The sequence below is a fragment of the Rissa tridactyla genome, chromosome 2, assembly GCF_028500815.1.
Source record: "Rissa tridactyla isolate bRisTri1 chromosome 2, bRisTri1.patW.cur.20221130, whole genome shotgun sequence".
Classification (NCBI taxonomy): domain Eukaryota; kingdom Metazoa; phylum Chordata; class Aves; order Charadriiformes; family Laridae; genus Rissa; species Rissa tridactyla.
Genome location: NC_071467.1, coordinates 164732044 through 164755641, shown reverse-complemented (window position 1 = coordinate 164755641; position 23598 = coordinate 164732044). Strand labels below are relative to the sequence as shown.

The 23598-nt window shown below is 44.1% G+C and overlaps 1 protein-coding gene across 17 annotated transcripts in view; it reads left to right on the top strand.

The window, feature by feature from the left end:
- The window catches only part of OBSCN (obscurin, cytoskeletal calmodulin and titin-interacting RhoGEF), a 200245-nt gene that overhangs the window by 109562 nt on the left and 67085 nt on the right, over nucleotides 1-23598 (top strand). For 14 of the 17 annotated variants that reach the window (XM_054190395.1, XM_054190392.1, XM_054190391.1 and 11 more), the window contains 15 exons: nucleotides 752-1018; nucleotides 1710-1976; nucleotides 2983-3249; nucleotides 3803-4072; nucleotides 4607-4873; nucleotides 5943-6209; nucleotides 7101-7367; nucleotides 8079-8351; nucleotides 11643-11909; nucleotides 14418-14690; nucleotides 15722-15994; nucleotides 17821-18108; nucleotides 19564-19836; nucleotides 20974-22329; nucleotides 22959-23237. In XM_054190395.1, the coding sequence (XP_054046370.1) occupies nucleotides 752-1018; nucleotides 1710-1976; nucleotides 2983-3249; nucleotides 3803-4072; nucleotides 4607-4873; nucleotides 5943-6209; nucleotides 7101-7367; nucleotides 8079-8351; nucleotides 11643-11909; nucleotides 14418-14690; nucleotides 15722-15994; nucleotides 17821-18108; nucleotides 19564-19836; nucleotides 20974-22329; nucleotides 22959-23237 (5154 nt within the window). The remainder of the gene's footprint in view (nucleotides 1-751; nucleotides 1019-1709; nucleotides 1977-2982; nucleotides 3250-3802; nucleotides 4073-4606; nucleotides 4874-5942; nucleotides 6210-7100; nucleotides 7368-8078; nucleotides 8352-11642; nucleotides 11910-14417; nucleotides 14691-15721; nucleotides 15995-17820; nucleotides 18109-19563; nucleotides 19837-20973; nucleotides 22330-22958; nucleotides 23238-23598) is intronic. The other 3 variants (XM_054190393.1, XM_054190396.1, XM_054190398.1) reach the window with 3 other exon arrangements.

Genomic DNA, 23598 nt, shown 5'->3' with positions numbered 1-23598 from the left:
AAATAGTAAATTTAGGGCCATCATTCACCCCTTGTTAGCTCACATTAGTAGGGTGCTTGTGTTCCAGAGCATACATGATGCACTGGAACAGGCTGCCCAGAGAGGTGGTGGAGTCTCCGTCTCTGGAGACATTCAAAACCCACCTGAACACGTTCCTGTGCAACCTGGGCAGGCAGAGGGGTTGGACTAGATGATCTCCAAAGGTCCCTTCCAACCCCTATCATTCTGTGATTCTGTGATGTACTAATGTGGCCTCATATATTGTCGTCACTACGCATAGCCAGTGGATGTGTCACCGGGGTCCTGAAGCTAACTGGTTTCTGGAGAAATTACTGCGGTAGCTCCAGTAGGCGGATTGACAGATCTGTATTTTCATTGCTTCCACTTTCCCTTTTCTTTTTTTTTTTTTTTCTTTTTCTTCTTTGGGGTCTTTTTCTCTCTAAACACCGTTTTGAAGAAATTCTCAGTCAAACATCCATCTCCTTCCCTGTTTGAAGGTCTGGTCAAAGTCCCCATCCCACCTGAACCGGTTAAAACATCTGTGAAGTTTTTTGATTAATACTTCAGTAACTTCAACAAATGTTTGTGAGTGGGTTTCATCCAAAATCCAGTCGCTTGTTTTAACTCCCCAATATGTAATACAGAAGTCAAAGTATTTTTTTAATACTTAACTGTTCAGCTGTAGCTCTAACACTGCATGGAAACAAGATAACGGTGACTGTAAATGCCTTTGGTGTGTTTGTAATTTCAGTGCCATCTCCAGTTTTCAAGGAGAAATTACAGAGCATAGAACTGCAGGAAGAAGAAACAGCCATCCTCTGCTGTGAGGTCTCCCAGCCGAATGCTGCGGTGGAGTGGAAGAAGGGTGCTCAGGTGATTTCCCCGAGCCCCAAGTATGAAATCAAGCAGGAGGGAACAATCCATACTTTAAAGATTTATCACTTAAAACCAGAAGACTCTGGCAAATACACCTGTGATAATGGAAATGAACAAACGACAGCCACTTTAACCGTTAAAGGTAGGTTGATTTATTTTCTTTTTAAGACGAGAAGCTTCCTTAGCTAAGTTCTAGCAAGAGGGTGCTATCTACTGTCCCTGACTTCAGCTGTACTATGCTGGCATAAAGCACCTGAGTCCTTTTGCTTTCAGAAGTTATGTTAAGTCCAGTGGTGTCCTGAGGAATGAACATGGAGGGATCTGAGTGCAGTAACTGCTTCCACGATCCTAGACCCAAGGGCCTCTTTCTGGTCACTCAGGAAAACCAAGACTAGAACTAAAAATCAGAATGAGCCCATTTTTGATGCTTACTTATCCTTTCAGCTGTAGTTCCACCTGGGAAAATGGTGCTCAAGAGTCAAAGTGCTCAAACTTCCTTGGGCGCTCAACTCCAGCTGATGAGCAAAGCACCTAAATACTTCTATTTGTCTTAAAAATAAGTGTAATGTGCCAATATATCAACTTTTTAAAATGGTACAATTACAATATTAAGGTGACTTTTTCTTAGATACAAGGTCAGCAAAAATAAAGAGGAGCCGGGATGTTCTTCTGAAATGCTGTCTTTTGAAATACCCCTTGAGGGCTCTCCCATGAAGGGCACGCATCTGCCTGCCATCACACTAACTTCAGGACCCAGTGATACCAGAATATTTGCACTGTAAGCAGATCCCCTGATGGTGGCTGTCCATTTGTGTCTTTATGTGTGGTCCCAGCCACTCCAGCACTCTTTGAAAAAAAACTCCGAAACCAGGAAGCCGAGGAAGGCTCTACGGTCACCCTTCATGCTGAGCTCTCCAAACACGATGTGCCAGTGAGGTGGAAAAAAGGGTCAGTCTTGCTCCAAGCCAGCAACAAGTACGAGATGAAGCAGATGGGCTCTGCTGTGGAGCTACTCATCCACGATCTACAGCTGAAGGATGCTGGAGACTACATCTGCGATTCTGGCGATGAGCAAACTATGGCATCCTTGGTAGTGAAAGGTGACAAAAAGCTTTCACTTCACCTTTTAGGGAGCTCTAGGTTAGTTTAGATGTTCTATATTGTAAGACTCAGGGACCTTGTGGAAGAATCTGGTCCGTTTTTGTGATGAGGATTTGTGAATCAACAGTGACACAGTCTGACAGAGTAGGTCTTCACAAAGACATTATTTTTCCCTCCTCCTTATTCCTTTGCTTGCTCCTACGAGCCCTAGGCTGCAGGACTTAGCTGCACAATGGGATGCCTTCACTGCAAATGCAATTGTACAAAAGCGTTTACCGCAGTCATCCCCCAGCTGGCCCACAAAATACACCCTCCGTTCCTACACCACTCACAAGAACCTTCAGGTCTATCTCCTCTTATACACATCTGCCACCCGGTTGCTGTGAATTCACTCCAATTTCTGGAACCACATCTCCTTCCCTTGTAAATACCAATTCAGCTGTAACTGTCGAGCCACCAAGGTGGTTCTAGGGAACTGGACTTGAGGAACTAAACTTCTATATGTGGTGCATTGTAAACCAACCCGCCGAAGCTCCATCTTGACCCATCAGGGATACACATCAGTGCAAAGACTTCCAGTATTCATTTCTCTTCTGGGTCCAGTTTTCAAATGAGGGGCATTATATACTGGTGTTTCTCCACGCACTCTGCCAAATACCCAAGAACTTAGATATCATGCATAGGTTTTTGAGTTGTGGCTTTGGTACCCATTTGGAGATACACACACTTCGATACTCAAGAGTCCATATCCATGACTGCTGCTCTGTAAGAAAGAACACATTCCCTAAGGTGGTCGGTGTGTGCAGTGCTCAGTGACTCTTGGGAAATGCAGAGTGCTCTTGGAAATCCAGCACTTTCTGTCATTCGTTGTTTAGGTTTTAAAGTAATTTTGGAATTGAGTTTTAACAAAATTTGGAATGGCACCACAGTTTCACTAAACACAAAATTTAGTGACAGTCACCAATGAAATCTAATTTTTTTTCCCTCTGATTTATCTTGGTTCAGCTTTGCCAGTAATCTTCACACAACCACTCCAGAACCAGCAAGCTGAAGAAGGCGGTGCCGTCACTTTGACCTGTGAAATCTCAAAACCAAATGCTACTGTGCAGTGGAAGAAGGCCGGGACAGTGCTGCGACCAAGTGACAAATACAAGATGCGTCAGGCTGGATCTGTGGCTGAGCTGACAATTCACAACCTGAGCGGAGCTGATGCTGGGGAATACACGTGTGACACAGGGGACCAGCAAACCACCGCAGCTGTGCTGGTGAAAGGTGGGGCTTTGCTTGGGGAAGAGACGAACAGGGCTTGGTACCGTGGCAGGGGCACGTGATTGAGTAATTTGACAGCTAGACATTGTCCTATGCCCGAACTGAATCACAGGGATCTCAGAGACGGGGGGGATTTTAGAGGGATAAAAACTGGGTCAGTTATCTCTATGGAATCAGAAATGGGTCTTTAGTCAATGAGTCTGTGGTTTAATGTTAATGTCACCCACTAAAAGCTATTGACAATGTTTTCACAATACATAGATAGCATTATAAATATATATTATATATTTATTATATGCACAATACACTAAAACGTGCTTACTTTATAGACTATCATATATATGTGCATAATATATATGCACTCATACATAAATAACACATCTATAAGAATGTAAGACGTTACCATGTACCCACATTTCTATGCATTTAGTGCTTAGCACTTTGTGGTCGCTCTTTCAAATAATACAGTACTCTCAGCAAAGAGTATAACAAGATGTTTAACCCAGGAAAGATGACTTGAAAGTAGGTATCAAACTCTGTTGACCTTTCCATAAAGAACCAGCAGCCACCATAGTGGAGAAGCTCAAGGACGTCACTTCGTATGAAGGAGAAGACGCAGTGTTTGAATGCAGGCTGTCCCGGGAAACAACTCAGGATGCCCAGTGGTTCCTGGGGGATGTTCCCCTGCAATCCAACGAAATGAATGAGATCAGAGTCCAAGGGATGCGTCACACTTTGATCCTGAGGAAGGTGACACTAGAAGACTGTGGGTCCATCAGTTTCAAAGTCGGGCAGCACACCTCAGCAGCACAGCTAACAGTCCAAGGTGAGCCACCTCCTGGGAAGAGGGATTGAGGACATACTGGTAAGAACTGTCAACGTTGCTTTAGCTTCTGCAGAGGTGTATTTGGGAAGAGGGGTCCTTGGAAATTTTGGGAGATTCTGCCAACATAATTGAGTCATTTAAGAGTTAGGTATGTACATTTGTGCTGGTCGTTTCAGTCCTTTTGATAGTCCATGGAGTGAAGTAAACATCCTTTGAAGACCATCCAGCTTATCCTGAAACAAGCAGCTAAGATATGTCAGAATCAATGCTGAAGAATGTCAAGAATGTGCTCTGAATTAATCTCCTACTTATGATGTTTTTAAATCATATTTAATCCAAAAAACATCTGAAAACTCTGAAAAAAACTTTCCATTAAGTTACCTAGAATGATTTTTAAGGATGGGCCATGTCAATACCTTATCTTGTTTGTTCCTCTTTGATCTGGTTCAAAATGTAACTATAAGCACATGGTTCTGATCTGGGGGAATGCTTGATTAGGCAGTTGCAGCAGTGTTGGTACCCTCTTCCCCACAGTTGCTCCGGTCACCTTTGTAAAAGCACTCCACAGCTTGGAGCTGCAGGAGGGTAGCACAGCTCACTTGTCCTGTGAGGTGTCCAAGCCTGATGTCCCAGTGGAGTGGAAGAAAGGCACGACCGTCATCCGCTCCAGCCAGAAGTGCAGCATCAAGCAGGAGGGAAACGTTCACACATTGGTCATTCACGACTTGAACCGTGCGGACTCAGGGGAGTATAGCTGCCACACAGCCGACGGGAATACCACTGCCAAACTAGAGGTTAAAGGTATGATCTCCTCTTTGCTCAGCACTGGGGAGAGGTGTGTGTGTGTCAATTTTTGGAGCTCTCTAGTACAAGACAGACGTTGAGGTAGTGGAACAAGTGCTACCAAGTTCGTCAGGGGGCTGGAGCACGTGAAGTATAAGAAGAGGCTGGGTCTTTTCAGACTGAGGAAGAGAAGGTTGAGGGGGAACCTCATTTCTGTCTGCGGCTTCCTAATGAGGGTCTACAGAGGAGAGTGAGACTTGGGGTGCTCAGTAGACAGAGGACCCCAAGTCCTCTGGGGAGGAGAGAGGCAACAAGTGCAATTCAAGAGGCAATAAGAGAAATTCAGATTAGGGAAAAAAAAACCAACCTTTCAAAATGAAGGGGTGGTCAGACACTACTGGGTCCCAGAGGGGTGGAACAATCTCCATCCATGGAGGACCTCCAGAGGTCTCTTCAGCCTTAATTATTCTGTAATTGATCCCTGGCTGCATGACCTGAAGCCTCAGGTCTGCAGGTGTATATTCTTTGAGTGTTTTCATCCTATTCTGTGGGGTTTTTTTGGGGATGAATCATAGAATGGTTTGGGTTGGAAGGGACCTTAAAGATCATCTTGTTTCACCCCTCCTGCCTTGGGCAGGGACACCTTCCACTAGACCAGGTTGCTCAAAGCCCCATCCAGCCTGGCCTTGAACACTTCCAGGGATGGGGCAGGTACGACTTCTCTGAGTGACCTTGTTCCAGTGTCTCACCAGCCTCACAGTGAAAAACCATCTGGGCTTCAGAAATTATTACCCAAGTTAGTTGGGAATTCTTTGTGAGAAGAAGTCTAGGTTATGGGGAGAGAAATACAGCTCCCATAGAACTTAATTTTTTCCTGCTGGTTAACTCCACTCCCTCCTCCTCTTCTGTCTGGCTTAGACCTAGGCATCCCTGCCCCTGGCAGCTCTCTTCAGGTAAATGCAGCCCAAATTGTACATGAACATCATGAATGGCATTATCAGTACCTTCAAAATAAAACATTCCTCTATTTTGTATTTTTGCTTCACTCATTATTTTTTTTTCTCTTTGCACCATTCCCCCTTCCAAGCCCTGCCTGTGCTTTTCAAACACTGGCTGAAAAACGAGGAGGTGGAGGAAGGGGGCACGGCCGTGCTGCGCTGCGAGCTGACGAAACCCGATGCATCTGTGGAGTGGAGGAAAGGAGACACGGTGCTGCAGCCCAGTGACAAGTATGAGATCCACCAAGAGGGGACACGTGTTGAGCTTTTCATCTACGATGCGGAGGCTCAGGACGCTGGCGATTACACATGCGACTCGGGGGACCAGCAGACCACTGCATCCTTGCAAGTCAAAGGTAGGAGAAGCCTTGCTTGAAGGCAGAAAAGTTACGGCTGTGGCTGTTCTCCAGGTGGCTGATATGGATGTTTTATCACTGAATTATCGTTAACACTCTGAATTACAACTGCAGGAAAGGGTCTGATCCGCAATCTTCAAAGAATGATTTTGTGCTTTTTAAACCCAGTTCTGTTTCTTCAGTTGCCGTTTTGATCTCACTTGTGAGAGCTGGGAGCAAAACTGCAGCTGCTGCTAGTGGAGGGGGTGTACAAGAGCAGATAGAAAACTTGCCTGGGGCCTGACAAGGAGAGACTGGAGTATTTCACCATACCTAGAGCAGGCCCACTTTAAATTGAGCCATTACACCCATTTGTGCCTGAGCAGCCCGAGAATTGTGGCTTTTTGCCTTTTTCTAGTGGCTATGTTTTTATAGTTTAGACTGTAGTTAGTATAGATTTTATAGTTTTATTCATTTCACATGAAGAGTGCTGTGTCTTTTGGCTTGAGAAACAAGATCGTGCTTTTTTAGATCCTGAGTTTAGCCCCCGTAACCAGCTCCAGATCAGAGTGTGTGGTTTCAGCGATTAAATGTCCAGTTGCTGTGATCGGTACTCTAACTGCTTGCGCTGAAAATTATGGGTACGCCCACATGAAGCCCCTTTAGAGGTCCTGCGACCTGTGGCAATCCCTGATGGAGCAGCAGTGGACACCCTCACTGTACCAGCAGCTGGTCCCCATGAGTGGCTATGGGACAACTCTGGGTTGGTATGGGACAAGTCCTGCTCTGGGCTTGGCATTGCCAGCAGGCAAGTTGTGGTCCAGAAAGAGGGGAACTGCCAAGCTGGAGAAGTTGCAACCAAGTTTCTCACCTCTCGGTGCTGTCACTGATGCAGTTGCTTCTCCACCGCAGTACTACCCGTGCTGTTTAATGAAGAGCTGAAAAATGTAGAGTCTGAAGAAGGGGGAACAGCTGTCTTGCACTGTGAGATCTCCAAGCCGGATGCCCCTGTTGAGTGGAGGAAAGGAGGGGTGGTCATTCAGCCCAGTGACAAGTACGAGATGAAGCTGAAAGGCAGCATTGCTGAGCTGATCATCCACGGTGTAGAGCCTGATGACTGCGGGGATTATACCTGTAGCACCGGCTACGAGATCACCACAGGTTCTGTGTATATGCAAGGTAAGGTGAAATGTGGTGGAAATGCTCCAATTTTGCTGCCTGGGTTTCTTGTTCCAAAGTCTTTGACAGTAACTGGCCAAACTTGTTTCGGATGCAAACAGTTGAAGGTCTATTAAATTCTTTCCTGGTTTCAGTGAAGATATAAACATTTACATCCAGGCTGAGGTTGGACCAACATTTATAAATTTAGGTTGTTCAAAGTACTGACCGTACTGCGTACCACAGCAGATGGTGGTACTGCTGAAAAACTATTTGCTTGGAGCAGTGGTCGTAAAAAAAATATATGAAATTCTTGTTATTGCTGATTACAGCTTCTATCATTGTTGGTATTCTTATTACTCTTTTAAAGCACTGTAAGTAAACATTTAAACCTTGAGCTGCCTCTCTGCCTCCCACCTCATACAACGTCAGCGCAGATGGCTGCAACACAGAGGAGAGCCAGTCATGACCTGGTCATGGAGGGGGGTTTCCTCCCAGTGAGACAGTGTTTGAAGACACACACACACAATGTGCTTGCAAGCGGGTGAAGGATGGAAGGTGGTTTCTAAATCCCTTAAAGAAAATTTAAGTTCTTTTTTCTCTGGAACAGCATTACAAGTTTAACTCTCCTGGACAACTTGCACTGTTGCTTAGACTACTTCTGCAGGAAGCAACATGTATATGTTTATGCTCTTGTTTTCCTTTGGCACCTTCTCTTGCTCTGTTATACAGAAGAAGCAGCAGTCATAGTTTCTGGTTTAAAGAACACAGACGTCTTTGTGGGTGAGTCAGCCACGTTCACCTGTGAGCTCTCGTACCCGGGCGTGAAGAACGTGCAGTGGTGGCTCGATGGATCTCCCCTTCACAACAACTTTGTGACTGAAATCTCTGAGCAGGACGGGATGATCCACACTTTAACCCTAAATGACGTGGCGTGCCATGACTCAGGCACTGTCACCTTCAGAGCTGGGTCCCTTATATCTTCAGCTAAATTATTAGTCAAAGGTATTTCATTGTTAGAAAAAACCACACGGCCACCTCTGGACTTGCTCAGTGCGCTAGTGCTTCTGCCTTGCAGGCTACCCTTACTAAATCCCCTCACAGTTCTTCTGTGTCCCGCAACCCTCCACTTCTGCAAGTCACCCGTACTCGTGTCTGAAGTCTTGTAGGTACAACCACGTCGATTTTTTGAGTGGTTCAGGTGAGAAATGGTTGCAGCGTCAGGGCTATTTGACGTCTAAGTAGAGCTGAACATAAACCACTGTGGTAGCACCTGATTTTTATTATCCCTCCTTCAACTGTTTTTATAATACCACAAAAGTATTATGTAGCCGGAAATTCACAAAATTACCACTGTGCTGCTCCATAGCTAGGCTACTGGCACCAAGCTCGGTATATTCCCAAGACAAGACTTCGGGCTGTTATATTGTTGGCTCCAGAGCTCCTCCTAAAAACCAAAGGATATATGACATCGGGGTAACACAGTGACAAAATGAGCCTCGTTTGTTGACTGCCAGAAAAGTAATGGTCATCATTGCACTAGAAAAGCTTTGGGGTCTGTTGAATAAATATTTTCCTCATTTGGTAAGGGTAGCCACAAGCCGCAAATAACACTGAGCTCCAGACTCGATAAAGCAAACTCCTTCACATCCAGCCCTTTTATAGCCATTGGGAATTTTCAGACAAAAGTAACACTTATTGCTTGCTTGGAAAGAGGATTTAGAGAGAGAGAGAGATAAAGATTTAAAGAGTTCTTTATTAAAATCTACCCCCATGCTACAACTGCCTACCATAACAGGAATGATCCATGATATGGAATTATAGTCAGTGGTTGATGTCTCCTTCTCTGTATAATGTGTCCCTTCTACATTCAGAAAAATTAACTCTCTGCAAAGATAAAATGCCAAATCACTTCTTAATATCAGAATGGGGCAGCAACAACATGGTGTGCCGACCCCACAACCCATGTCCATTTGTAACAATTTGGAGTTTCACGTTTTCAGAGGCAGAAGCTGGTTCTGAGCTCTCCAGGCAAAGAAATCCAGTTTGCCTAAAACATAAATAAAAAGAAATGCATTGTTAGGTATTCTACTCGGTGAAATAAAGGGTTCCTGAGAGGTTTTCGTTTCACAGAATCACAGCATCCTTGATGTTGGAAGGAACCTCTTGGAGATCATCTAGTCCAACCCAACAGCTCATGCTAGTACACACATGTATGTGGATAGTTTGTACTTCTATTAAGGCAAGATTTCTTTGACGTGAACCTGAAGTGCAGTAGTATATGACTATAACTGGATTAGCACAAGAAAGGTATTTAAAAACACCCCAGTTACACCGTGCTCAATAATACTTGACTCAATAGGAAAGTAAAACACTAGTAAAATTCTAACTGTGCTTGTATTAACAGCCAATTTAGTGTATTTTGTCCAGAAATCTAAAAATAGATCTTCAAACTTAGGCATACTTCAGTCTATCTAGCCATCCATGGCTTGTTCTTCATCAAGGAACAAGTTGTCTTTCTCTCTGCCCCGTATGTCCCATTCTCCTGGTGTAAGGCATGCTTGTAACTGGATATATTCTATAATAACTGAGATCTCATGACAGCTTTTCTTGTTGGGCCTTCACAATATCATCACCCTACAACTGTATTCATTCAGTGACCCAGTATGGTGGTATCTTCATGTAGGGGTGGGGGGAAAATGGATAAGGTCGAAGGAGCTGCTGCCTTCTTCTGATCCCCCTGGGCAGGGTGAAAATTACATGTCCCAGTGGACACGTTGGCTCCTAACCCCCAAGGAGCTTTCCGCGTGGGTGAATAGGGTCACTAAGATCTTAGCCTAGCAGTGGCAAAGAGCAATGGGGCAGTGGAACCAGGACACCTTCCTTCTCCAATACCACAGGTGATGTTTGCTGTGAGGAGCACGCCTACATCTTATCAAAGGAGACAGTGTTGTACTCTCCAGCTGCACAGATACCTCCTTGCTTCTTCAGTCCTTGTGCAACCAAAGCATCTCCATGGTCTGCCACTGATGTCTCCTCTCCGTAAATGCATGCAGACACACAGAGTGGTAGAGGGAGCTTAGAGAGCAGGATCAAGCCTTGCAACAAGTTTCCAAAAGACATTTGCAAAACTATCTTTGCTTCCTTGCTCCAAGCTTCCCAATGGCTGCTTGGAGCATCCCAAATCCTCAACCTGGTACACCACATTCCAAGAGGAGCATTCCAGACAGAGGTCCAATGTAGTTTATTCTAGCTGTGAAAGCCTGTGATCAGAACAACTATATGAAAGATAAGGACATATATCAGCTTTCTCTGACTGCCACCTTTTTATGTCCCATTGTAGCCCTATGAATTCTGGGGGGAAGTTGTCATAGTTCTGCTGAGAAGGATGTTGCAGATAGACTTCCAGTTTCAGATTTCACTGAGGTTTTTCTTTTTAGCAGTTTGTATTGCAGTTGTATGCGAGTGGTCCAGTTTAACGTCTCAGGAGGGACTCCTTGGCTGCTTTGGAAGCTCACAATATGTTGAGGTTAGATATATCTACTGTGCCTTACAGCTGCCTCCCAAGAAGCAGAACTAGTATTTTAAAAGAAATACTGGATGCTTAAGATCATGGATCTCACCTTCTTCAGAGGAGCTTTTTTGTTACAGTTGTCCTGGATCTTTGCTCCTCGTGCTGCCAATAACTCCTGACATATAGTCATCACCACCAGAGGACAGGAATGAGTATTTGTGTTTGAGTATTGCATTTCTTTCCAATGAGTGGTTGCGGTTTGCACGTACGAGGAGCCTCCAGTAGAGTTTGTGACATTTTCCAAAGGCAAGGTGAGGTTGAGAGTTACGGGGAACCACTCAGAGCAGCCCATCCATTGCAGTCCTCTCTCTCACACTTGTGCTCCTGCCACGTTCTGGGAAGCAGAAGTGTTTTGCATCCCATGCTTCCTAGTGTAGAGGATGTCAGCAGCGCTGGGAGAAAAACTAAGCCTGGACGGAACTTCAGCAGACGTTCTGCGTAGAAGTTGATGTTCAGGACTGTTAAAGCACAAGCCTTAATTGCTGATGGCCCATTTTCCAGTGTGATAGTTACATTCTAATGTAACAGTTTTGCTTCAATCCTGCTTGATGCTGACACAAGCACAGACTAAACCGCTAATCCCCAGTGTGTCCAGTCGGCTTCCCGCTTGCACTGTCACTCTGCTTGCTCCCTGCAGGCTCTGTGCTTGTCAAAAAATCTCTAAGTGGCGATTTCCATGAGGATCCACTAATGCATGTCCTTCCTGACGTGTTGGTTAACAGATCCGACCATTGAAGTGGTCAGTCCCATGCAGGACATAACTGTTGATGAAGATGGCACAGCAGAGTTCATATGCCAATATTCTAGGCCAGTACACGCCATATGGAAGAAAAATGATCAGGAAATACATGCAGATGGGCAGCGAGTGATTATCGTTCAGGACTGGAATGTAAGCATGCTAAAAATTAAACCTACGGTACCAGAAGACACTGGCATCTATTCTTGTGAAGCTGAAGGCACTAAAGTGATGGCTGCACTTGATGTTCAAGGTGAGGTCTTCCAGCTAAAGAGGAAGACTATCATGGGTTCCAAATAAGAGGTGGAAAAATCATGGCAGCATCTCACAATAAGTGACACATCAGATGATACCCTCTCTTTGGTGTTCGCTCCAGTACTGATAACGATGATAAAAGTAGTTGGGAGTTAATGGGTGTTGAATATGAAACTGCAGCGTTTCACTGGAGCTTAGTTCTAAATAACGCTCACTTCTTACACCACTTACGCATCACGCCTCTCCTGCAATGAAGTGCAACATCAGTGCAGTGGGATGTGTCCTGCTGAATTATTGTGAAGTCACAGATGTAATGTTGGTCCAAAGAAATAATACTTTTTGCTGTTACAGAGTGCTTTTTACGCACAGTGTGCCTTGAAACCAGTAGCTAATGGATAGTGCGGAATTTCATTTTATTTTCGGCTAAGCAAAGGTAGCCTGGTATTTTACTTTTTTCAAATGCTGGTCACTCAGGAGCTGTCTTCTTACTTGTCGTCATCATTTTTGAGAAACAGCAAATAAAAAATTTAAAATAGATTTAGGCTTTTATATTGACGTTTCTTACTTTTTTCTGCTGTGTATGGAATTACTGTTCGCAATCACTACGTGAATTAGTGTGATCAGCAAGAACAGGGGTTCTGATTCGATTTCTGAATTTTTTTGTGTTTTGTTGGGCGATTATGCCTTCTTTTCTAATCAGGGCTGTGAGTACAGAAGAACAGAGTATCATTTATTTTCTACGTTGATAAGCACTTTCCATTTTAGGGATTTAAAAAGACGTTAATGAACATAATCTAAAAGTGTCCCAGAGGAGGCAGGATTTGCAATTTTCTGCCTTTCGTAGTTAGAGAAACCAGTGCTCCAAGAGTCCACAAATAAACATCTCGGATTTCTTCTACAAAATTATGCATTCTCCAAGGATTTACAAACCCCATATAGAATTTTTTTACTTAATTAATTTTTGGCGTTATTTGCTATTAAATAAATTCTTCAAGATTGGTTTGGGGGGTTTTTTGTTGGATTTTTTTTTTCTTTTTTTTTTGGAGGGGGAGGGAGTGGGCTGTTTTTTTTTTTTTTTTCTTAGAATAGTTCCAGATAATGGTTATAGAGATCTAAACAGGAATGTCCCAGGGCATTGGTTTATATTATACATGATGCTGACTATTGTACGGTATTTGTGTAAATTGTATTTACTCAACCGTGCGTTCCCACTGTTGTGCATGTAATTTGTCCGCGTAGCTGGTCTAAGACGAATTATATCCACATGCACCAGCCCACATTTAATTTTGCACGAGGCTGATTGCTTATGTGCAAATGCCAACTGATGCATGACTCTGCAGGCAAATGGAGTGTGTCGATACATGCATGTTCCTGACCACACAATTCACCACGCACGCATGAGAAAATAAACCTAATACATTATTAGAGCTTTTGTAATAATTCAGAAAATTATGCAGATTTTAATTCCTTGTGTGTTCCCTAGAGGCAGACTTGCAAATGTGCTGTTAACTCAGGTGACAGTCGCTATAGCTTTGTCAGCTCTAATATTCTCTTGCATTTGCTTTGCATGAAAGATAGTTAGATTTTGTCATGAGCTCTCATGGATGCCCATCTCCTCAATTATGATGATAATTGCGCTGCCTGGGAGATCTGTGGGAAATGTTTCCTGCTGTGGGACAGCAGGAATTTGGTGATACTTTATAATCCTGAGCTACCTCTTCCTACCAACGACTGGCTTGATTCATATAAACACCAACACTTTTTACTTTATTTGTCAGGTTCTTGGAGGAAGTCTAGATGAAATGCTAGAGGTCCTAGAGGTTTATCATTACTTTTAAACTATCTCACTACTTAAAATGGTTGTTTTGGAGGACCACAAAGATGATCAGAGGGCCGAAGCACCTATGCTATGAGGACAGGCTGAGAGAGTTGGGGTTCAGCCTGGAGAAGAGAAGGCTCCGGGGAGATCTTAGAACCCCTTCCAGTACCTAAAGGGGCTCCAGGAAAGCTGGGGAGGGACTCTTCATCAGGGAGGGGAGCCATAAGATGAGGGGGAATGGTTTTAAACTGGAAGAGGGGAGATTTAGATTATATATTAGGAAGAGATTTTTCACTCTGAGAGTGATGAGACACTGGAACAGGTTGCCCAGAGAATCTGTGGCTGCCCCATCCCTGGAGGTGTCCAAGGCCAGGTTGGATGGGGCTTTGAGCAACCTGGTCTAGTGGGAGGTGTCCCTGCCCATGGCAAGGGATTGGAACTTCAAGGTCCCTTCCAAGGCTAGGATCTTCCAATGTAAACTGTTCTATGATTCCATGATTCTATAAATATAGATTTGTGTTAGAGCATGGTTGAAATTAACAACAAAGCCTACATGAACAGTTTATCACATCCACCTCCTTTCTATCAGCTTTCCAGCAGTGGGAATCATCCAGTGCTCCGAGGCTTGTTAATATTCAGATATGTATAGCCAAACAATGAATACTGTTCATTGTCTTTCTTTGCCAGCCAAGAACAGCATTGTCCAGGGCTTGGAGAATGTGGAAGCCGTGGAAGGAGGGGAAGCCCTGTTTGAATGTTACCTTTCGAAACCTGAGTGCTACAACTACAACTGGCTGATTGACGATGAGCCTGCCAAAACTACAGAGAACACTGAGATGGTTTACTTTGAAAATGGGCGCCGGCATCTTCTGCTGCTGAAGAACCTCACTCCCCGGGACAGCTGCAGGGTGACCTTTATGTGCAGCGACGCGGTGACCTCAGCCTTCCTTACGGTGAAAGGTAACTCAAGCACTCATGCATGCCACGTCTTACATTTCATAGAATCATAGAATCATAGAATTGTTGAGGTTGGAAGGGACCTTTAAGATCATCAAGTCCAACCATTAACCTACCCTGACAAAAGCCACTTCTAAACCATGTCCCTAAGTGCCCCATCTACCCTTTTTTTAAATGCCTCCAGGGATGGTGAATCCACCACCTCCCTGGGCAGCCTATTCCAATGTTTAATAACCCTTTCAGTGAAAAAATGTTTCCTAATATCCAATCTAAACCTCCCCTGACATAACTTGAACCCGTTTCCTCTCGTCCTATCACTTGTCACCAAGGAGAAGAGGTCAGCCCCCATCTCTCTACAACCTCCTTTCAGGTAGTTGTAGAAGGTAGGGGAGGCGCAAATGGTTTCTGGTTGGGAGGCGCAAATGAGCCAAGAAAATATGATGAGTAGCAGAGAAGAAAAGTTTCATTTGTTGTTTGCTTCTTACCTAAATCTTCTTCCCACACAATAAATAGAAACTGGTTTGCAATTTCCTTTTTTTTCTTGTTCCGTACGCTATGACACAGATATAAGCAGCATCAGTTGGCAAGGAGTTAGCAGCAAACGACTGTCTTAGAGCTGTCATTATCCCGATGAGTTGGGTTGTGTTTATAGGTACTTCAGGGCTCTAGAGGTGAGAGTTATGTCAGCAACGATATTATCTCTGTATTCCTTGTATTTTATGATATTACTGAGACTTCTGAGGGGATCAGAACCCCTTTCAGAGTACAAGAACAGCTATCCTCCGTCATGGCATGGTATCCTCCCTGGGGTTTTCTGCTACTTGGGAAAGAAAGGCATTGCTGGGTTGGGTTTTGCTCCTGAAAATTTTGGAAAGTTTCTGTCACCTTCCGTTCTGGTGATATACAAGCCCTCCAATTTAATGATCTTGATTTCCAAGGCCTCACTGTCCAGAGCTTCACAAAAATATTCAGAGAATCTCTTGCCTGTCTTTGTTTCTGTAACTGAGGGCTTGATTGCCTATTTTTATCTACAGGATGGCGCCTACAGATCTTGCAGCCTCTCACAGATGTGGAAGTCTCTCTGGGGGAGAAAGCTACATTTAGCTGCGTTCTAAGTGAAGCTGTGCCAATTAATGAAGTTGCCTGGTACAGTAATGACATAGAGATCCAGCCGGATGAGGACTGGGAGATACAAGCAGATGGAAACAAATACAAACTTATTCTGAAAAAAGCCCAACCGCATCATTCTGGAGAAGTGACCTTTGCTTCCAGGGAAGCAATTGCATCAGCCAAGTTATCCGTGATAGGTAAGTGTCTGTTGTTCTAGCCCGGTGGCACTTGAAATCTCCGACTTTGGTATTGAGCTACGACATTGAATTTTCTAATCTTTGTACCGATTCTTTTCTCTTTGCCTTGCGTGTCCCAGGCTAGTGTTCTTAATCTGGGAAGATGCTGCTGGGCAACTTGTTTTTTGACCCCAAACGGTTCACTTCATCAGAAGAAAATTGTATCAGGCTAGACGATACAATGTATCGGACTGTGGTAGAAAAGTTCACCAGCTTTCTTTAGCTGCAGTCTTTTGTAAAAAGTAACATAGAGTCGAATGGAACTCAATACTCAAGAGTTCAGCGTCACCCTGGGTAAACGTGGACTTGGGAGGGAGCTGAATTAGAGTGAACGTGGAAAAATTACCCAGGGCAGCAGAGAACCCTTTGAAATCTGCTGATTTGCTCAAGTGCAGGGCAAACGGTTTTCCAGATTAATGACTTGCATATTAAAATCTTCATGAGGGGGAGATCCGTGAAACACATGACTTGTGTTAATACAAGATACAAGAGTTAATAGCTCGAAATATGAGAATAGTTACAAGAGTAAATAGAAGAGTAAATAGCTCTAATATCACTAAAAAGGTGATAGCTCCCTAATTCCCTCGTGAGGCAGGTTAGACCAATGATTGGTCAATGTCCGTTCCAGCATCCAAGGTCTGGCTCCTTCCCATGGTGGCGTAGGTGTGTCACCCAGCAATGGTCACACCAGCACAACCCCAGTGATGGTTCTGAGATAATTGCAATGTGTATCGGCTGTACACTGTACTGGAGTTGTTCAAGAGTCACTGATTGACTATCCCTCCTTTAAATTATTACGAGTAGTCTGTCTGTGTAATGACTTCTGCGACTTGAGAGATATCTGATGTATTCCAGTCATTTCCACAAAAGAATTGGGTGTTGATGGATTTAAAACAGCGTTGTCTTATTTTAGGGACCTACATTTTAGAAACTGCAAAATACTATCCTCCTGAACTCCTCATGTTGATGGATTTTCTGGATGAAATTTGGCTGAAAATAGAGAAAATAAGCTTATGTATTATGTGGAAATGAATGTTTGTGGTGTCTAGAATTATAGAACTGGCTGATGACCTTATTTGCCTTTAATTTGTTGGACTGGTACATTGTGGCAGGTCATTTACTTGTTGAATGCCTTGAACTTGAAGACTGAAAGAATTAGTTCTGTCTTCGAAGCTGAAATGCAAGTTAGGTGAGGAACATTTTCCAGCGTACTGAGTGTAATCATCAGTAGCCAGTCTGGTAGGACACAAGACCATTCCCATTACGTATTTATTTGTTATTGCCTGATGCTGTGACATACATAGCAATTACACAGAAATTGAGTGACTTGCTATTCAATTACTAGAGAGTTACTCTGTAGTCCAACAATAACTTGATTTCCATTAAGGCCAGACCTGAAATAAATATGATCAAGGCCCAAATGTACTTGAAGTTTTCCGCTAAGTTCCGCGATAATATGGACAACATAGGGTCATCTTTATTTTGAGATAGGTGCAACAAAGCAGCAGGAAAAAAAATAAATCACAATAAGTGACATTAAGTATGGGAGATGACAGCTGGAAAAGGAATGTTTGTCATTAGCAATGTAGATCAGGGCAGACAAAGGAAAACTCAGTGGCGTCGTGCACGTCTCACGGTCACGGGCATGTACCCACTCAATTTTACAATAAGACAAATACTGAGTCTATCACGCTTCCTCCTCATTGTTTGTAGAAGGCTCTCGGTTGTTTTAGTATAAAGCATTATTGCTCATGTCGTACATCATGGGACCTCTGTTGTGCCTCCAGCCCACCCCGATCCACCTGAAGAACCAGAAGTTTTAAGTAAAAACAGCCACTCTGTCACTCTGTCTTGGTACAAGCCGTCGAACGCTGGCGGTTGTGACATCCTGGGCTACAACGTGGAGAGGAAAATCCCAGGTGTCGGCTGGCAGTCGTGCAGCAAGGGCATTATTCAAAACACAGAGTTTATGGTGGACGATCTCACCCCAGGTGAACCCTACAGATTCCGCGTCTCGGCTGTAAACAAAGTTGGGGCCAGCGAGCCGGTGCACTTCCCTCAGATGGTGCGGCTAGGTGAGAACGGAGAGATGCCCCCATGGAGGACTGCAAGCTGCTGTAGACCTTGTGTTTCGCATGGCATGCCTGCTTCACCCATTCCAGGCATCTCCTGGAAGAGTTCTCTCTGCAACGTTTTTCAGTGCTTTGCTGCCAGCACAATAGAGGAGAAAGAGCTTGGAAAAATTGTTCTGGGCTGCCATGAACAAAACCTCCTGCGTTATTAGTACTCAACACTTATTTTCTCCAAACTGCATCAAGCTGTCTTGCAGCCTGCACGGCATCCATGTGTTGTCTGGTCACCGTGAGTTTCTTCTCTGGTGGAGTTAGGATGGAATGAGCCAAAAGGAGCATGTTGGAATGCATTTGGGGTAACCAAGACCCTGGTACCAATGCCAAGGGTGGGCAGTGTTGTCTTCTTCACCCATCTTTCTCTTTTGTTATATCATTTCTGTATCTTTTTCTATAATCCCCACAAAGAAATGCTGGAGGACACAGTTCCTTTGCTCTCTGTTGGTGAAACTTTGGAAGCTACAGTGGGATGGAGAGCTACTCCCGCAATCTTTCTTTTCTTGCCACTCTCTCTGTCACAGCTGAGTGCCCAACAAATTCCTCCAAATGAGAACAATAATAGTAAAAAAATCCTCTTTTTGCAACATAACAACTGCCAGTGTGTCAGCTGGGCACTCATGACACCGCAAATGCTGACTTCGTCGACAACAAACTCAAGGTATTCTGGGCCGTGGTCCCCTCGCCACAGTGAAATGTGCAGAGGGGCAGATCACGCTCAGGCGCTGCTGCTTTTGGGAACTCAGCTGGGTGCTTTACCCGCCCCCCCCAGTCAACATCTCCCTGTTTAATGCATTTGTCTTGACTTCGTTTTGAATATCGCAGCTGTACAGACAGCGTGCCATCGGCAGGCCTCCTTCCAAAGTCAAGAAGATACAGAGATTTTTTATTTTTAAATTCTTTATGCTTTTCGAGAATTCTTACTCTTCCTAAGCAAGCGTAAATATTTATTTATTTATTTATTACTTTCAAGACTGGGATGAATGCCCCTTCATAATAATCTCTTCTCTTTTTTTTTTATTCTTTTTATTGTTTCTTTCTTGTCTCTCTTCAGAACTGCTTCACTTCTAAACATTAAAGTCTACCATCTGTAGGGCTGCTTGAATACTGGTGATGGGTAAATGAAGATCAGCAAATACACAGGAATGTGAAAAATGCAACCACTTTTGCATGTGTATATTTAAATGGAGCTGGTTTAACTGTGATGTTATCTTTGGAAGTGCAAACTTTGGATGCTGCCAGTCTTTCCCCCCGCCCCCCTTTGGTTGCCTACAACAGCTAAAGAACCTATAAATGACAGATGGGATGCTTGGATATTTTATAGAGTGATCTTGAGTGCCTTAAAGCCAGATTATATGTTCTTTGTGTTAATTCACTTTTTTTTTTTTTTTTTTGTAATTCCAGAGCCTCCAGTTACAGTCACCCATCCTTTGGTGGGAGGATCAGTCTCGGAAGGGGAGGTGGCTCGCTTAGAGTGCAAATTATCAAGTGAACCTGAAGAGAGTGTGACATGGTTCAAAGGCAAAGAACAAATACGAGCTGGAGGGAGATATGAGATCCTCTCTGATGGAAAAAATCAGATACTCGTTATTCATGCATTTAAACCCGAAGATCAGGACACATACACCTGCATGGTTTCTCCAGAAGTCAAATCTGTTGCCAGCTTGTGTCTTGAAGGTACAGAGGGTGCATTCCTGTGATGTCATATCAGTTCAGGGCATCTCTATAGCTTGGACGGGGATTCATGTTCTTTTACATGCTGTGATAACAATCCACAAATAATTGTTATCTTCCTGTTCGGTATTGCCCGATATGTTTCCGAATCCCTAACAGCTTTGAGCTGCTCAGATAAGATTTTCCTGAGTCAGACATTTAAGGTGTGGTACGGTTGTCTCTACATGCGTTTTTAGTGCTTTGGAGATGCTTCAGGGTATTCTGCCCAGCCTTCAGCTGCCACTTCAGAAAGTGAGGGCTCTTTTGTATGTCCTGTATGGTATCTGCCAGCCTCTCTGTCCTAGACATCCCAAATGGCTTTGGGTCATAGTGTTTAGGAACCTGAATTGTGCCCCTACAGTGGGATTTAGTGGCCCACACACAGGCATCTAGTGCCATTGGAGCACTTCAGGATATCGCTCCTGGCCTCCATCTCCTTCTCCAGAGGGACCTAGAGCACTCATAGGTCCTGTGTTGTATCTGAGAGCCACATGTGGATTTCCCAGTTAGCCTAGAGCATCTCAAATGGCACTGGGCACCATGTGGAGGCAAGAGGGTGAGTCACAACTTTCTGACACGTCTAAACTGACAAGAGTCTCCATGTGAGGTGCGAGTCTCAGCTCCCACTATAGCCAGTGGAGATTTGTTCAAGACAGTCAGCGAAGCCCTGTCTAGTTGTAAAATAGGATGAGCCTGAATAGCTTTCCAGGTTCCACCGACAGTTTTGACTTGGTATTCATCAACTGCATCATTTAAAAAGGGCAGAAATGTATTTATTGGGTTCAAATGTGTGAAGAATAATTAAAAAAAAAATTGTTGTTTGGTCACGTTTTAAGTGCATGCATAGAATCATGGGATAGTTGAGGTTGGAAAGGACTTGTGACGATAGCGTAGTCCAGCCCCCTGCTCAGAGCAGGGTCACCTAGAACAAATTGCCCAGGACCGAGTCCAGTTGTATTAAATTCACGTTTTGTTCTCAATAGAATGCTTAGTTAAATGCCACTGATACTCCTCTGCCCAGGCTTTAGAATAACATTTCCATGTGCTTTCCCAGACTTTACTCCCAGACTTCTAAAATCTCATCAATTTAATTGTCCTCAGTTCCCACAGTGACAATGCTAAAAGAGATTGCCAGGGAAGTACCTCCTGCAAGGCAACCAGAAGAGGTGGTAGATGTCCGTGTCCAGCCCAGCTTGCCCCCTGAGGCTGCTCAGGAGGGAGACCTTCACCTCCTGTGGGAAGCCCTGGCCAAGAAACGTCGAATGAGCCGGGAGCCCACCTTGGATTCCATCAGTGAGGTGCCTGAAGAGGATGAGAAACTTCAGAAGTTGAGGAAGGAGGAAGCAGAGATGTCTCACTATTACTCAGAAGAGTACTCTACGTGCGATGAGCTGGCTAGGACAGGAGAAGCAGATTTCTCTTTCACAAGCTCAGATGATGAGTCTAGAGCTGGAACTCCTTCACTGGTAAACTACCTCAAGAAAGCTGGGAAGACAAGTGTCAGTGTTACTAGCAAGGTTCAGTCCATCTCCACAGGTAAATTATGGAAACAGTGGGAGAAATCCAGTGTGGAGACTGTTGTGTCTGCCCCAGCTGCTCAGCCAGCTGAACCAGAAATGCCAGATTTAGATGATCCTTCTATGAACAAGGCCGCTGTGAAGATCCAGGCTGCTTTCAAAGGCTACAAAGTCAGGAAAGAGATCAAGCAACAAGAGTGCCCAGTCTTTACTGAGACCTTCAAAGATTTCTCTGGTGAGCCTGGAAGCACTCTCCACCTCGAGTGTGTGGCCCACAGCAAAAGTGACATGAAAGTCCGATGGCTGAAAGATGGGGAAGAGCTTTCAGACGGCCGCTACTACCACATAGACAATTACAGTGATGGGACCTGCTCTTTGATTATCACTGGCCTGGACAGGAAAGATGCCGGTAAATACACCTGTGAGGCATCCAATAAATTTGGCAAGGTTTCACACAGTGCTAAGGTGGTTATTGGCACTCAGGAAACTCAAGTTCTTCATAAGGAGAAGCAGGTTAAACCCGGCACTGACAGTGAGACAGAGAGCTCCTCTGGCAGTGAGCTGGATGACGCTTTCCGTAAAGCGGGAAGGAGACTTCATAGACTCTTCAGGGCCAAGATCTCAACAGAGATATCTGATGTGGAGGAAGAGCTCTTTGTCAGTGCAGATGAAGGGGATATAGAGGTGGTCGACCACCAGACATATCGTGAGGATGACCAGTACATCTACATCAAGTTTGAAATCTTGTCTGAGGCAAAAACTGCTGCCACTACATTCAGAGAGATGTTTGGTGCTCTGGGGATTCCCGTGGAGATTGACATTTTGGAACAAGGCCCTAAAAAAATTGAATTGCGTATTGGGAAAGCAACGCCACCCACCTATGGGAAGTTTGCACCACCAGTAGTGAGACCTCCACCACCTTTGCTGACTTCTGATACAGGTAGGTGAAGCAAACCTGTTTATTCTTTGGAACAGACAGCTACAGCAGGTCAGAATGTTATATTTTCACTCATAAGTAACATCCAAAAAACCTTTGTTTTTCCTTTGGTGCAGATATTTTCCTGGAAACTTTGCACTTTTTGAAAAACTGATGATTTTTTTTTTTTTTATTCTTTTTCATTTTGAGGAAGAGGGGTGAGGTTAGTGATGAAGGAGGGGGTTGCAAAGTATTGACTTATCTACAAAGCTGCTTTTCACAATAGAAATACCCCCTACTACAATAATATGGCCATAAATGCTATGATCGTTACACTTAAATCAATGAAACGGTTTTCAGAACAGTCCTGAGGGAGACAAGACATTCTGGCAAGGAGAAGAACAGAAGCGATGTAGAGTTTGCAGCTGAGGTATCGCAATGCTTATGGTGTTAAGGAATATCTTCACAGTGTTTGTCAGGGAGCTGCTTCTTGACTGTTTTCATAGTCTGCAATTAAAAATAGTCTGCATAGTCTGCAATTAAAATACCTAGAAACCAGAAGTCTTCAGGCACTGGGTAGCAATGCTCTTAAAATACATCTTGTACCACAATCAGGTTTTTCCTTTCTTCTCTCCTAACTACCCCGACTTTAGCTCCCATGTTCATGACTGAGCTCCAAAACCAAGAAGTACAAGATGGATACCCAGTCAGCTTTGACTGCATCGTCGTTGGCAAACCGCTCCCCACGGTTCGCTGGTTCAAGGATGGGAAAGCTATTGAAGAAAACGATCATTACATGATCAACGAAGACCAGGAAGGGTGCCATCAGCTGATCATCACGGCTGTGGTCCCCACTGACATGGGGGTTTACCGTTGCCTCGCTGAAAACAACATGGGAGTTGCTTCAACCAAGGCGGAGCTTCGAGTGGACTGTAAGTCTCAAAATCACTGTAGAAAAGCCAAGGGAAGGGCTCCTGCTTGAGAGATGGATACTTTTTTTATTATTTTTTTTTCAAGAAAAACACCATTTTATATTAAAAGATAATGTATGCGTTGCCCATAAAAAGTTTCAGTTGCAAACCTCTTGGGTTCACTTGCGTTTTGCCAACATCAAGGCAAGGCTCAGAGAAAAACTTTTCAGGTAAACAGAGGTGTTTCCCATAATCTAAAGGCAAGTGGGACCCTGCTGCAGTACCAGTGTGAAATCGAAATGCCAGTCACTCAAATGAGTAGGGAAACTATAATCATAGTAAGAAAAACAGTTTCAAAGCTCACATTATAGAAAAGACTTTC